This window comes from Mus caroli, unplaced genomic scaffold, assembly GCF_978045245.1.
Source record: "Mus caroli unplaced genomic scaffold, Mus_caroli_1 scaffold_2, whole genome shotgun sequence".
Taxonomy (NCBI): Eukaryota; Metazoa; Chordata; class Mammalia; order Rodentia; family Muridae; genus Mus; species Mus caroli.
In genome coordinates, this window is record NW_028227257.1 from 121887024 (window position 1) to 121899593 (window position 12570).

A 12570-nucleotide genomic window follows, 5' to 3' on the forward strand; every position below is an offset into this window, starting at 1 on the left:
TTTGACAGTGACCTTCAACTTAACTCTACACTAGGTGTGGAGACCGTTTAGGCTGTAGGCTAAAAGCCCCCCACTCTGAGACCACCACATCCCCAGAGGATCTGTCTAATTAAACACTTCTCTCCATTCCTTAGCCTTCTTTCTTGCCTGGGGTTCAGGAGAACGACAAAGGCATAGAACCAGCATATTCCTCTTTCTTAAAGACAGCAATTTAAGTAAAAGTCACGGGCAGAGAGGAGATGCTGTCAATATCACTAATTGCATTTCAGTATTCAAATTGATACAGGATTAAACCCATTCTCAATAGAAAGTCACTCTGTGTGTTTCTCAGCTGCTTATTAAGCCCTTAGGTTGCTATGCTTTCGTAAGTAAAAAGGCTATTTGCTTCCCCATGAAAATCCACACTATTAATTTGCTAGCGTGCAGTTTTAATATAAATCGTGGGTTTGTATAACAAGCGGCCGGTGTTTTCCTACTGCTTCCCTGGTGTGCAAGCGATTCTCACCTTCATAAAAGTCATAGGTACACATCGTGTGTCCAATGAGGGTTGGGACATTGGGGATTTCTCTGCTACAGTTGAACAGATCATTAGCCAGTTCTTTGTCAAGCTCGGTGCTTCGGGTGACCACGTTATCCAAGATGACCTGCTCAAATCGAGGCTTGAAGAAGGAGTCTACAGCTGTATCTGTTATTACGACGGAGCCTGGTGCAATCCCTGCAATGTGGAACAAATAAGTGATCCCAGGAGATTGCCTCGAGTTGACTTTCCGGTCCTGTCGTACGCGACCTATTCTGTCAACATTAATTAATGCTGTTTGTTAATGATTCTTCCTGCTTCCATCTTCAAAAATGTTTTTCCCTAAGTGCAATCGAATAACCTTTAGAACAGGCATTCTCATTGGACGGCTTCGAAGATTCGCATTTTCAATGTGGTGAGGTTTAGGTTTCAAGACAAACAGGACTCTTGGACATGCAAATTAGTGCCAGCCTTCGGGCTCAAATTTGAATAAATTAGGTCAGGAATAAAGTAAATGAGCCTGCCAGCAAGTAGCTTTCAAAAAGTGATGTGACTACTTGATATTTAATCTTCCTACAAACTCCTCGATTACTATAATTTTTTGGCAGCTCTCCCCTCTCTTCCCTCAGAGTCTCATCACATGCCCTCCCTCTTCTCCCGGACTCCATGCAAATTAGGCCTCTTGGCTGCCCTTCCATTGCTGCAAAGTCTGGCTTGCTCAAAGGGCAGGGGCCCACTAAGATGCTATTTCCTGTCATCTCTTACTCTTCCTGCCTGGGTGTGTCCTTCTCTTCCCAAAGCCCTCTTATTACACTAATGCCAACGTTTCTCAGGTGTCAGCTGGAGTCACTCCCTTCCAAAAGTCTAAGCCATGGAGAGACAACTGAAGAAATGAGCATAAATAAGGGAAAAGTAACAAAGATGGGGTCCAGAGAATTTCCCAAGGCCTTTGGTGACCCATCTTTTGATTTATGCCAATATCTACTGACAAATTTCTACTGACTGCGAAGATGTATCTAAATGGTACTCTTTTTTTTTAACTGTCATTTGTTTGTCTATTTCTCTGATGAAACACAAGCTATATAAATCTAAGAACAGCGTCAGCTCACTGCCCTCTCGCCTGGCCTGTGCCGTACCCAGCACATCATAAGTGGTCAATAGAAATCAGTGAGTACAGGCTTCTATCACGATACCACAGAACACAGGTCTGCAAATTCTGGTCCTCAGGCCACATGCCACCTCTCTTAGTAAACAAAGCTTTGTTGCAACATGGTCTACACGTTCATTTACATACTGTTCTTGCTGTATCTGAGCTATGAGGTGGCATTGTTTGCAAAGCCCAGAATCTATATTATCTGTCACTTTACAGGAAAAAAACAAAACAAAACAAAAAACAAAAAACACGCAACCCTAGCTATGGAGTGCAGACTCCTCATGAATTTGTATATATTCCAATATGCCAAAGTCAAGTTAATTAGGGAGCTCTTTACACTTCCCACTAGATCCCCAAGGTGGCTGTCAGAGTTTAATTTCTGTTGTTGTGATAACAACCTAACAAAAGCAGAGAGACCAGGTTTACAATTCCAACTTACAGTCCGCCATTATGAGGCAATTAAAGTAGGAACTAGAAGCAGTCAGTCTCATCCACAGTCAGGAGCAGAGGGAAAAATAATGGGTGCACACGTACTTGCTAGCTTGCTTGTGCTCAGCTGCATTTCCTTACTCTTACACAATTCGGGACCTCCTGCCTAGGGAATGGTCACGCCCACATCAACGAACTGAATTAAGACTAAGACAATCTCCAACCAGATACACCCACAGGCGAACCCAAGGTAGATAATGCTAGGTTGTGTCAAGTTGACAACTAAAACTAAACATCCAAGTAGCTTCTGAAAATACAGTTCTGATTGGTCAGACACACTGGAAGTAAGCCAAACAAGGACTCCCTACTTTATCCTGAATGCCCTAAAACATTGAGAAGGCAGTTGAAAATGTATTTTCCTCATATTGGCTTAACATGTAGATACACTGAAGCATTTAGAGCCCAGTCTCTGTAAAACAAAAGGTCTCTTTAATTGTGTACATTTCCTTTATCAAATTTTTTTTCTCCATTAAGGAATGTTCATATCAGCAAAAGAATAAGTAATATCTGTATTTTCCATCTTCAAATACAGTGTTGCTTCAAACAGAGCAAATGAGATTGTCTTAGATGCAACTCTGAAATGAAGCTATTTGCACCATCCAGTAGCTTGCTTTGCCTCCATTTACAGGCAGGCCTCCATGATGTCGGTACAATCTTGTTGTCGTCTATACCATGTTATCATGAAGCACAAGACCATGACCATGATTTGGACGGTCACCAGAGTGACTACCTGGAGGCTCACTCATATCAAATGGCAACTGTAGCAGTCAGGTGGCCAGGGTGTGTAGCTGTGAGCTCAGAAGGCAGGTCAGTGTATCCCACAAATCGAGAATTACAGGCAGCCTTAATAACAGTTCCCATGTTTTTCCCAGGCACTTTGTTCCCTGAAACTGATCATTTGGGAAACTACAATCTAGAAGGATGTCTGGCCAACACTGACTGCTTCCATTCTTCCTTTCCATTTGAAAGAGCACTCACACACACACAAATATTTTTTTGTTCACATGTGAGGGGCTTTGGGCTGGCTTTGTTTCTGGATTATAGCCCTAGAAGGGCTGTGGTCCTTTCTAACTTGCTCCATCTTAGTCAGAGCCATCTCTGTGAGCGTGCCATTTCTCTTGTCCTCTGAGGATTTTGTGAGACCACCTCTTGCTCCTAAATATTTACGCAAGCAATTCTGGGGGGATTTGTCTTTTTAAAAGCTCACCCCCTTCTATGTAGTCATGTGTTCCTGTCACTCTATCAAGCCTTTCCTTTTAAAATGCATCTGCATTAGCATGCAGTCACATGGTAAGATGACACCCTGAGAAGACCTGCTCCTTAAGAAACAGTTGAAGGGCAGCAGGGAAAGCTCTTGGGTGAACTTACGCAATCATTGGACCTATCCTACAAGCCCACATGGTCCTTTTTGCTGTGTAGTTGAGTAAAACACAGGACCAAGAAAAGAGCCAAAACCACTGAGACCAACCAAAGGCAATGTTTTGCCATAAAGTCCAATACTGAACAAATAAAACAGGTAAATCCTTATAATTTTCTTTACCTGAATACCCCATTCCTGTTACATAGAATCAACCTCTCAGGCTCGAAACCTCCCCTAACTATGCGATGATTAGTTTTTGTTAACTTGGCTCAAACTGAAGTCACCTGGGAAGAGGGAGCCTCAACTGAAAACTTGTCTCCATAAGGATGGCCTAGCAGCACTCCTCCAAGGCCTCTGACTCAGTTCCTGCAGTGAGATCTTCCCTTGGCTTTCCCCTATAATTGACTGCGAGCTGTTAGCCATATAAGCCCTGCTCTCCCCACATTAATTTTGGTCAAAAATAGAACATACCATAAAATCATACTTTCTAACAATTCTCTTTTGAACAAATAGTGGAATAACACAGACACACAGACAGACAGACAGACACACACACACAGAGAGAGAGAGAGAGAGAGAGATTAAATCCCCAAGCCCCAGTCTCCCAGTACTTTGTAGCCCATCTGGATTTCTGTTGGGCTCTGAATATGTTGGTATACTTTGAATTAACACAGGGATGTATGAAGAATCACTCGGTTTTAATGGTAGAAATCAATCCATCTCACCAATTCCCCCTGACGTTCCAATTCTGATGATGGTAACATCACAGCAGCGTGCATGGTGGAGTAATTTGATGAGTTCGTGGAGCATAATAGAAATGGAGGGGATGCCCATCCCGTGCTGTTGAGAGAGTGGAGAGTCATTATATATCTCACACGCATAAGTGAGCAGGACGTATTTTTTTTCTTCTTTATGAGTTAACAGCCCTTGTATAAATTTACATAATCATTAAGACTGTGCCAATGCTTGGGAAAACGTAAGTCATCTCTAAGTGATGCCTACACGGCATGCTGATGGATGTGTCCATCTGTGAGGACTAGAGAGAAGCATCCTGGAGCCAGTTAAACTGAGCCGCTCACTGTCAAGAGCAGAGGTGGATGGCAGAGAATACAGGTGTGCTGGGGCAGCAGCATCTTGTATCTGCCTGTAGGGTCCTTTTCAATGAGTGTATGTGAAAAGAATTCTGCACCCATACATAACTGACAGGAAACAGAGGAAGCTTAATTTTGGCTTCCATTTCACACACCCCCACTTCACTCTAAGGAGTGGAGTAGTAAACTAAATTACTGTTCAAATGTAGCCTTGCTCATTTGTTGTTAGTTCTGTGTGAGTTCAGAAGGACTCTGATGGAGAGATGTGGCTTCCATTCCCACTCAAGAGTTTCAAACTTAGGCTGAACCTGTGAAGATGTTTAAATTGCCACAGATCATGACCACAGCCTGGTTTAATTCAGCACTTAGGTCAAAACAATCACAGTCACCAGACTAGGGGGTCAGTCAACACGGACTAGAGGACCTAGCCAGTTCTGATGGTTCTGTTAGGTCTAATAAATCTTCAGAAAGACCTTCCGTGCAGGAGCTTGCAGAAGTTGGAGCTGAGTTTTACCATTGGCTACTTCACTTCTAACCTGATGGCAGCAGAGTCTGTGTATCGATCCACGGCCACAGAGACTGTGGAAAACCACTAGAGTTGTGGTCGTGTTGTTCCCAACCAGAGCTCCCTCTCCTTCCGGTCACCAAGAATATTAAACTGTGGGCCTCTGGGGTCACCATTTTTTGTTCCCATCCAGTAAGCCCTCATTTCTGAAAGCTTCATAAAGCCTCCTGGATCTAGGAATCAAGTCTGTATCGATCTGTGTGTTCAAGATTAACAAGTTTGGGGCCCTGGCGCTGGCTCTGCAATGAATGAATAAACTGTCATTCACTTCAACTGTAAATTAGCAGATGAGTTATTTCATCTACGAGGGTCCTTCGAAATCAGCCATTTGTTAACTTAGGATCAGCACTTAGTTTTCAATATGATGATACAATTACAAATAGACTCCTATGTCTCTTAAAATTCTCTCTCTCATTCTCTTTCCCTCCCTCCCTCTTTTCCTCTCTCCTTGCAGCTACTAGAGATTTGCAACATGGTCTGTATTGGGAACTGCCTGCCTGTCTAGTATTCTAAGTGGCTAGCTTTGACCATTTGGGTCATGGCCCTTGACAGGACACCAGAATCACCTCAGGCTTTGTCTTATGATGAAGTGTTTCTGATCATTTAGAGAAGTTTCGTGTGTGTGTATGTGTGTGTGTGTGTGTGTGTGTGTATGTGTGTGAATGTTCCTTTTTCTCTCCCCATTTATTGTACAAAATAGAACGAATAACTATTGTCTAAAGAATTTTAACTGAAAAGTTAATAGGACAATATCAGGGGACATTTAGCTTCTTCTAAGTTATGTAGTCTATAATTTTTTTATTGAGTGAACAAATTAATAAGTGAATGGATTCTGCTATTAGAAGCAAAACCAGGTTTCAGGCACTCATGACCTCATGCGATCCATTTCACTGGACCACTGGTATTATCATGCATGTTTTCTTTGGTTCCCCCATGTTCCCTGCTCTCGGGACATTCTATCACTGGGTAATCTGAGTCACTTGAGGGATCAGTGAATTGCCACATTCCCTAACATCAAGAGCATTTCACAACTGAACTCTTCAGGATTGCCATACCTATGCAGGGCTAACTCACTGTCTCTTATGCTTCTCAAGAGGACTACCACATCCAAACACATCACAAACTTGGACTTTTTGCTTAAGAATGTAGCCATGTGTGGAAAGCCGAGTTGGGCAGAATGGGTGGCCATGTACCAGATACCCTCCTAAGTGCTTGTCGTTAATGGGAACTGCTCAGAGAATCACTCTGCTTTCATCACATCTTAGACAGCGTCCAGAAGAGCTGTCAGGTTCTGAACGAGAGCAGAACACATCACAAGACCTCTGCACAAATGCACTTGCCACTTTTCAGTAAATTTGTTTGTGTTGAATTCTATCAATCCTGAGACTTGGCCTCTATGAATAAATAGCTCAAGGCTCCTAAAGATAGATAAAAGACAGAGGAAAGGAAATGGCTGGGAAGAGGAAAGGGTTGATCAGTTAGGAATAAAAGGGGGGGGGTTTGGGGATAGCATTGGAAATGTAAATGAGGAAAATACCTAATTAAAAAAAAAAGAAAAAAAATAGCCATCAAGGGGAGGCAATAAACCCAGATTCTCTAAATCTGGCCTGCCCCTAAATTTTAAAAATTATATTTTTGGTTGTGAGCCTAGCCTTTAACAGCTGAGCCATCTCTCCAGCCCTAAAAATTAAAAAAAAAGGAATAAAACGAGGGATGAGCCTTGAAGACTTGTGCCCTTACCTAACAGTTAGGTAGTGAGTATAAAGGCAAGTAGTGACCCTGCATTCTCTGCCCTGACTCGAAAACTTTTTAAAATTGTATTAGCCTCTTCACTTGGGTTCCTTGTGTCAGAAGACACAGCAGAGTGGGAAGGGAACTGTGTTTGGATGGTCCCAGTTCAGTGTCCAGCCCACAAAGGTTAGCTGACCTGCAGCTGTCCCCTACTTACACTGACAGAGAGCACGGGGCCTGTTTTGAACATGCAGTATCTGTCTGTCCCTGCACAGATGTCTTCAATGTCTTCTCCATCTCCCTCCAACCGAAGTTCCTTGTGCATAAACTGTGCAAATGCCTTCATTCTGTTCGGGCTCCCACCAACGCAGACAAACTGTCAATAAAAAATGAGCAGGTGCCTACCATCGTCACCATGATGAGAGCAAGGGGGTAGCATTCAGTTCTAACGTTTTTGTTTTGTTGCACATTTAATTTACTTCTGAGTGTGCGTAGATGTCTTGGATTGTGCTAAAAATTTGGCTCATTTATGTCATTAATCTGAAAGAAAGCATGTAGGTGTTATGTCCTAAATTAGTGAAGAGAATCATGTGTGTGTACACATTGTTCAAGGAGGTGGTTTTGTTTATAGTAGCATCAGCCGGCATCTTCACGGATATGATCATCCTAGTGGCAGGTGCTCACGTGACATGTGTAGTGTCAAGTGCTAAGGATGTGGAGTGCACGTGTTGGAAAGCAAAGGGACCCCTGCCAGTTTTACTGTGTGTTTTCTGATTATCCACCCTAACCAGGAGCCTTTATTTAAAAATTTACTGTGACAACCTCAAGCTTTCAAGGAAGCATCTCAAGACTTTTCTGTTCTTCACTGAAGAAACAAATCGTGATGGAACACGGCTTGTAAGTTCAGAACTTGACTGTAGTAGGTCATCCATCCCACTAATTTGTTTTTGTATCTATCTTATTGTCTGACTTTAGGGTAGATGTTCCAGTCAAAGGTTGCCATGTCTAATAAAATACGTTGACAACCGGCAGTTAGGCATGGTAATGCATACCTTCAGCCAGAGTTCTGAGGTAGAGGCAAGAGGATTATGAGTTTGAAGAGCAGCCTGAGCTGCACAGTGCGTTTGATGACAGACCAGACTATATAGTGAGACCCTATCTCAAAAGAAAATTATATTTGATCATGTCACAACCTGTTAAAGATACATCAACCCCAAGAGTAGGAGAATATGCCAGTGAGAGAGGAGAGGAGTGTCCTGTTGGTGGCCTACATGAGAGGGCATCCAGGTGGGCACCAAGCAGAATCAGCAACAGAGGGGAGGGTCTGAAGGCTAGGAAGAAGCAGCGCACACAGAAGGCTGTCAGAAATCTACTCAGAAACAAAAAGCCATGTGGTATGGTGCAAATATGGTGCAGTGTGTTATAAGAGATGCAGTGTGTATAGTGTATATATGATGTGTGTGGTGTGGTCTATATGGGTCTGATGTAAGAGATGTGGTATATGTGGTGTGGTATATGTGATGTGCTATATATGGTGTGGAATGTACAAGGTGGTATATGTGATATGGTATATGTATTGTAGCATATGCGATATGGTATATGTGGAGCGGTATATGTGGAGTTGTATATGTGATGTGGTATATGTGGTGTAGTATATATGGTATGGTATATGTGGCATGGTTTATGTGATGTGGTATATATGGTGTGGTATATGTGGTGTGGTATATATGGTGTGATGTAAGTGGTGTGGTATATATGGTGTGTATAGAGTGAAGTACAGAAAGCAAAAGCCAAGGAATGCTAGGCAGCTGCCATTTGAATGTAGGCACACTTGGCTTTGAGTACTAGCTCATCTCTGATTAAGTCACTTGCTCAGCAACACATGAAACCATTATATTCTTCAGATCATCATCTCTGCCACTCTCAGGTTTAGTCAGGTGCAGGCATGGATCCCTGTACCTTCTCAGTGTGCACATATGTAGACATCTACATTTCATATCAGATAACACTGCTCTGGCTTGCATTTGAGCCCACATCTCTGTTGCAGGATTCAGGAAAAAAAAGAAACTGACTTAAGTTTTCTTGGAGGGAAAAAGATACTTAGTGGTGCCTGGCTGATGTGGGCAGCATTGGGCAGCAGATCCGAGGAAGGCTAAGCACCGGCCTTCATGGGGGCTGTCTGGAGAAATTCCTGAGGTTACTGAGTGGGTGTCCCTCCTGCGAAAGATCAACAGAACTATTGGGTGGTCTGATCTCACCATGCATCCTGTTTCTATTTAACAATAATTCCTGGGCAGCGTATAGTCACTCTCAATCACAGGACATAATTATGCTTTTTTGTCTAGGCACGGTGCTTCTCATGTACCCTCACTGCTGTCTTCTCTGGAATCTTCTAGGAGGTTTTTCTATGGAACCTTAAGGTAGTAATGAACAATGGAATCCAGGCATAAAGTCTAGAGACAAGACAGCAAGGCAGGCTAATGTTTAAGGTAGGCTTCAGATACTATTGATTATTCGAGGACTTTGCTCCTTTCTTGTTATGAGTAGTTAAGCACTTTCTTGCTGTGCGTAGATCAAGGTCTAAGTACAAGCAGGCCCCTTGTAATATAAAAAATACAGGAGATTGAAAATAACCTCACTGTGTGGTACCAGGACATCTAAATTACAATCTAAATTACAATCATTCGGATTGACCATAAAACTGAAACAGATGTTAGGATAGTTTGCAGTTTGTGTTCTGCTTTGAACTGTTGATATTGCAGTAATCAGGCAGAGTGTCTGCAGATTTCTGGAGACATGTGTAGACAGAAGCAAGCTTAGCTCCTGACACTAGTCCCAAGTCAGAGTCACTAAGCATCGCCTGTAGACACCATGACCAGCCTGACTGCTTTCGTAAGAAGTAACACACAGCTGAAGACCACTGGCCAACATTGATCTCTGGTGGTGCTGATTTATGTTCCAAACAAGATGATCTTTGTCTAGGATTTTTCAGAAAAAGGTAGAAATGCATTGGGCAGGAATAAGAAGCATTGTAAAAAAAATATGTTCTGAATTTTGCGTAATAACTTCCAGAACAAACTCACTTTTAACTGTCCCCAGTAGCTTAAAAGATTTTGCCACATGGCATTAATTTACAACATAGGGTTTATGCCTTTTGTGTATTAAGAAGGACTATAAACATTTAAAGGCATATTATGAAGCTTTATGAAGCAATGATTTTTCCACGTTACTTAAAATTCTGAAGATACCATGCATTTCAGAAACATGGCCCAAAGCCCCCTCAGCTTGAACTGATCTGAATGCTCCCTACCTGGAGATGAGCTTGCATGGTACCAGAAGGCATCCTGCAAGCTTCTAAAGGAGGGAGGCAACCAACAGTACTATGTAACTATGGTGTCTATAAACCACACTAATGACCAGTACGGCAAGGTAACCCTATGGGTGCAATAGTGGCACACATATCTTGGTAGTGACCAACTGCTCTCTAATTAGACTTCAGACCCACTCAACAAGAGTAAAACACTCATGGGACTGGAAACGTAGCTAACTGCTCAGAACTAGGAAAGTCATGGTTATTGGAGGAGAATCTACAACCACTAATTTACCAAACCAGCACAATCCCTAACAACAATCTATAAAAGTGTGTCCTTATAACCACAGGTAAGTGTAATCTTTACCTCGAACCCCATCAAGAAAACCTCTCTGCAACAGATGGGGACCATTACAGAAAATCACAACCAGTCAAAATTCAGAGTTGTGGAGCCCAGTCTCCGTGGATACAACTACAAAGCATTCCTGCATCTACAGATCAGGGAACATTGTAGAAGAGGAGAGGGGAAGCCTGTGAGAGCCAGAGGGCCAGGGAGTTTGTTGGGAGACTGTATCACCTAGTAACATCAGACGCTGCACTCATAAAGTCTCACCAGCATATCTACCCAAATGTAAGCTGAACAAGACCAACACCAATGGGTATGCAAAACTGGATGGAGAAAAGCACATGAGATCTCAAGCACACACACACACACACACACACACACAAACATCAACCAAAGAAAGCTGGGAGGGGTAGCGGTGTTCTTCCTCAGGGAAGAGTACACTAATTGGTTGGCCAGTGTCAAATAGTCAGCCCTGAAAACATACATACAAGCAACATTTCATGGACAGGACCAGATAATATTTAGGATTGTATATGTATATGCATATATGCATGCAGTAACAATTAGTGAAAAAGAAGCCAGGAATTTGAAGGAAAATGAGGAGCGGTATTTGGGAGGGTTTGGAGAGAGAAAAATTAAGGGAGAAATGTAATTATATTATACGCTCAATAAAATTAAAAGTAATTGCTTGGATGAAGCAGAGGGTACCAGTTAGTGATTTTATAAAGGGCATCTGTGACAACATGATAAAATATATATTTGGATATTGAATTTGAAAAACATCTTTCTAGCACATCTATCATATTTTTCAATCATTCTCATCTCCCATGTGTATGGCAGAGACTGATGAGTTATATACCAAGTTTGCTTCCTCTTCATTCTGGGTTTACAGGTAATGCTAACTTCCCAGGCCTCTTTCCAGGTAGACAACACCATGTCCTCGAGTTCCAGGAGCTGGAATATGTGCAGAAGTAAAGTGGTCCACTTCCAGCCTGGTTCACAGATACACCCCATCCCCATCCTACAGGAGAATATATTGTACAGATATATAACCTATAAACAGCAGCATGCAAGAGGACCAGGTCTCTGGACCTCTATTCCACCTGGCCAGTCATCAGCCAGGTAACAGCTTTATGCTTGTTATGAACTAAAGATCAACTTACATTGTGCTAAGCCATAGAAACTATGTAGCAGCAAGCAGAAAAATCCTTCAAAGCACAAGAAAGTTATGAAGGAATAAGAGTGACAGTCAACCGGAGGATCCAGCAATACCTCTCCTGGGCATATATCCAGAAGATGTCCCAACCGGTAAAAAGGACACATGCTCCACTATGTTCATAGCAGCCCTATTTATAATAGCCAGAAGCTGGAAAGAACCCAGATGTCCCTCAACAGAGGAATGGATACAGAAATTATGGTACATTTACACAATGGAGTACTATTCAGCTATTAAAAAGAATGAATTTATGAAATTCCTAGCCAAATGGATGGACCTGGAGGGCATCATCTTGAGTGAAGTAACACAATCACAAAAGAACTCACACAATATGTATTCACTGATAAGTGGATATTAGCCCAAAACTTAGGATACCCAAGATATAAGATACAATTTGCTAAACGCATGAAACTCAAGAAGAATGAAGACCAAAGTGTGGACACTGTGCACCTTCTTAGAATTGGGAACAAAACACCCATGGAAGGAGTTACAGAGACAAAGTTCGTAGCTGTGATGAAAGGATGGACCATCTAGAGACTGCCGTATCCAGGGATCCATCCCATAATCAGCTTCTAAACGCTGACACCATTGCATACACTAGCAAGATTTTGCTGAAAGGACCCAAATATAGCTGTCTCTTGTGAGACGATGCCGGGGCCTAGCAAACACAGGAGTGGATGTTCACAGTCAGCTATTGGATGTATCACAGGGCTCCCAATGGAGAAACTAGAGAAAGTACCCAAGGAGCTAAAGGGATCTGCAACCCTATTGTTGGAACAACATGATGTACTA

The 12570-nt window shown here is 42.4% G+C and overlaps 1 protein-coding gene across 7 annotated transcripts in view; it reads right to left on the reverse strand.

Moving 5' to 3' along the window:
* The window catches only part of Upp2 (uridine phosphorylase 2), a 50970-nt gene that overhangs the window by 19299 nt on the left and 19101 nt on the right, over window positions 1-12570 (reverse strand). For all 7 annotated transcript variants that reach the window (XM_029474493.2, XM_029474488.2, XM_029474489.2 and 4 more), the window contains 3 exons: window positions 7124-7282; window positions 4245-4359; window positions 506-715 (listed from right to left, as the gene is read on the reverse strand). In XM_029474493.2, coding sequence (XP_029330353.1) covers window positions 506-715; window positions 4245-4359; window positions 7124-7282 — 484 coding nt within the window. The remainder of the gene's footprint in view (window positions 1-505; window positions 716-4244; window positions 4360-7123; window positions 7283-12570) is intronic.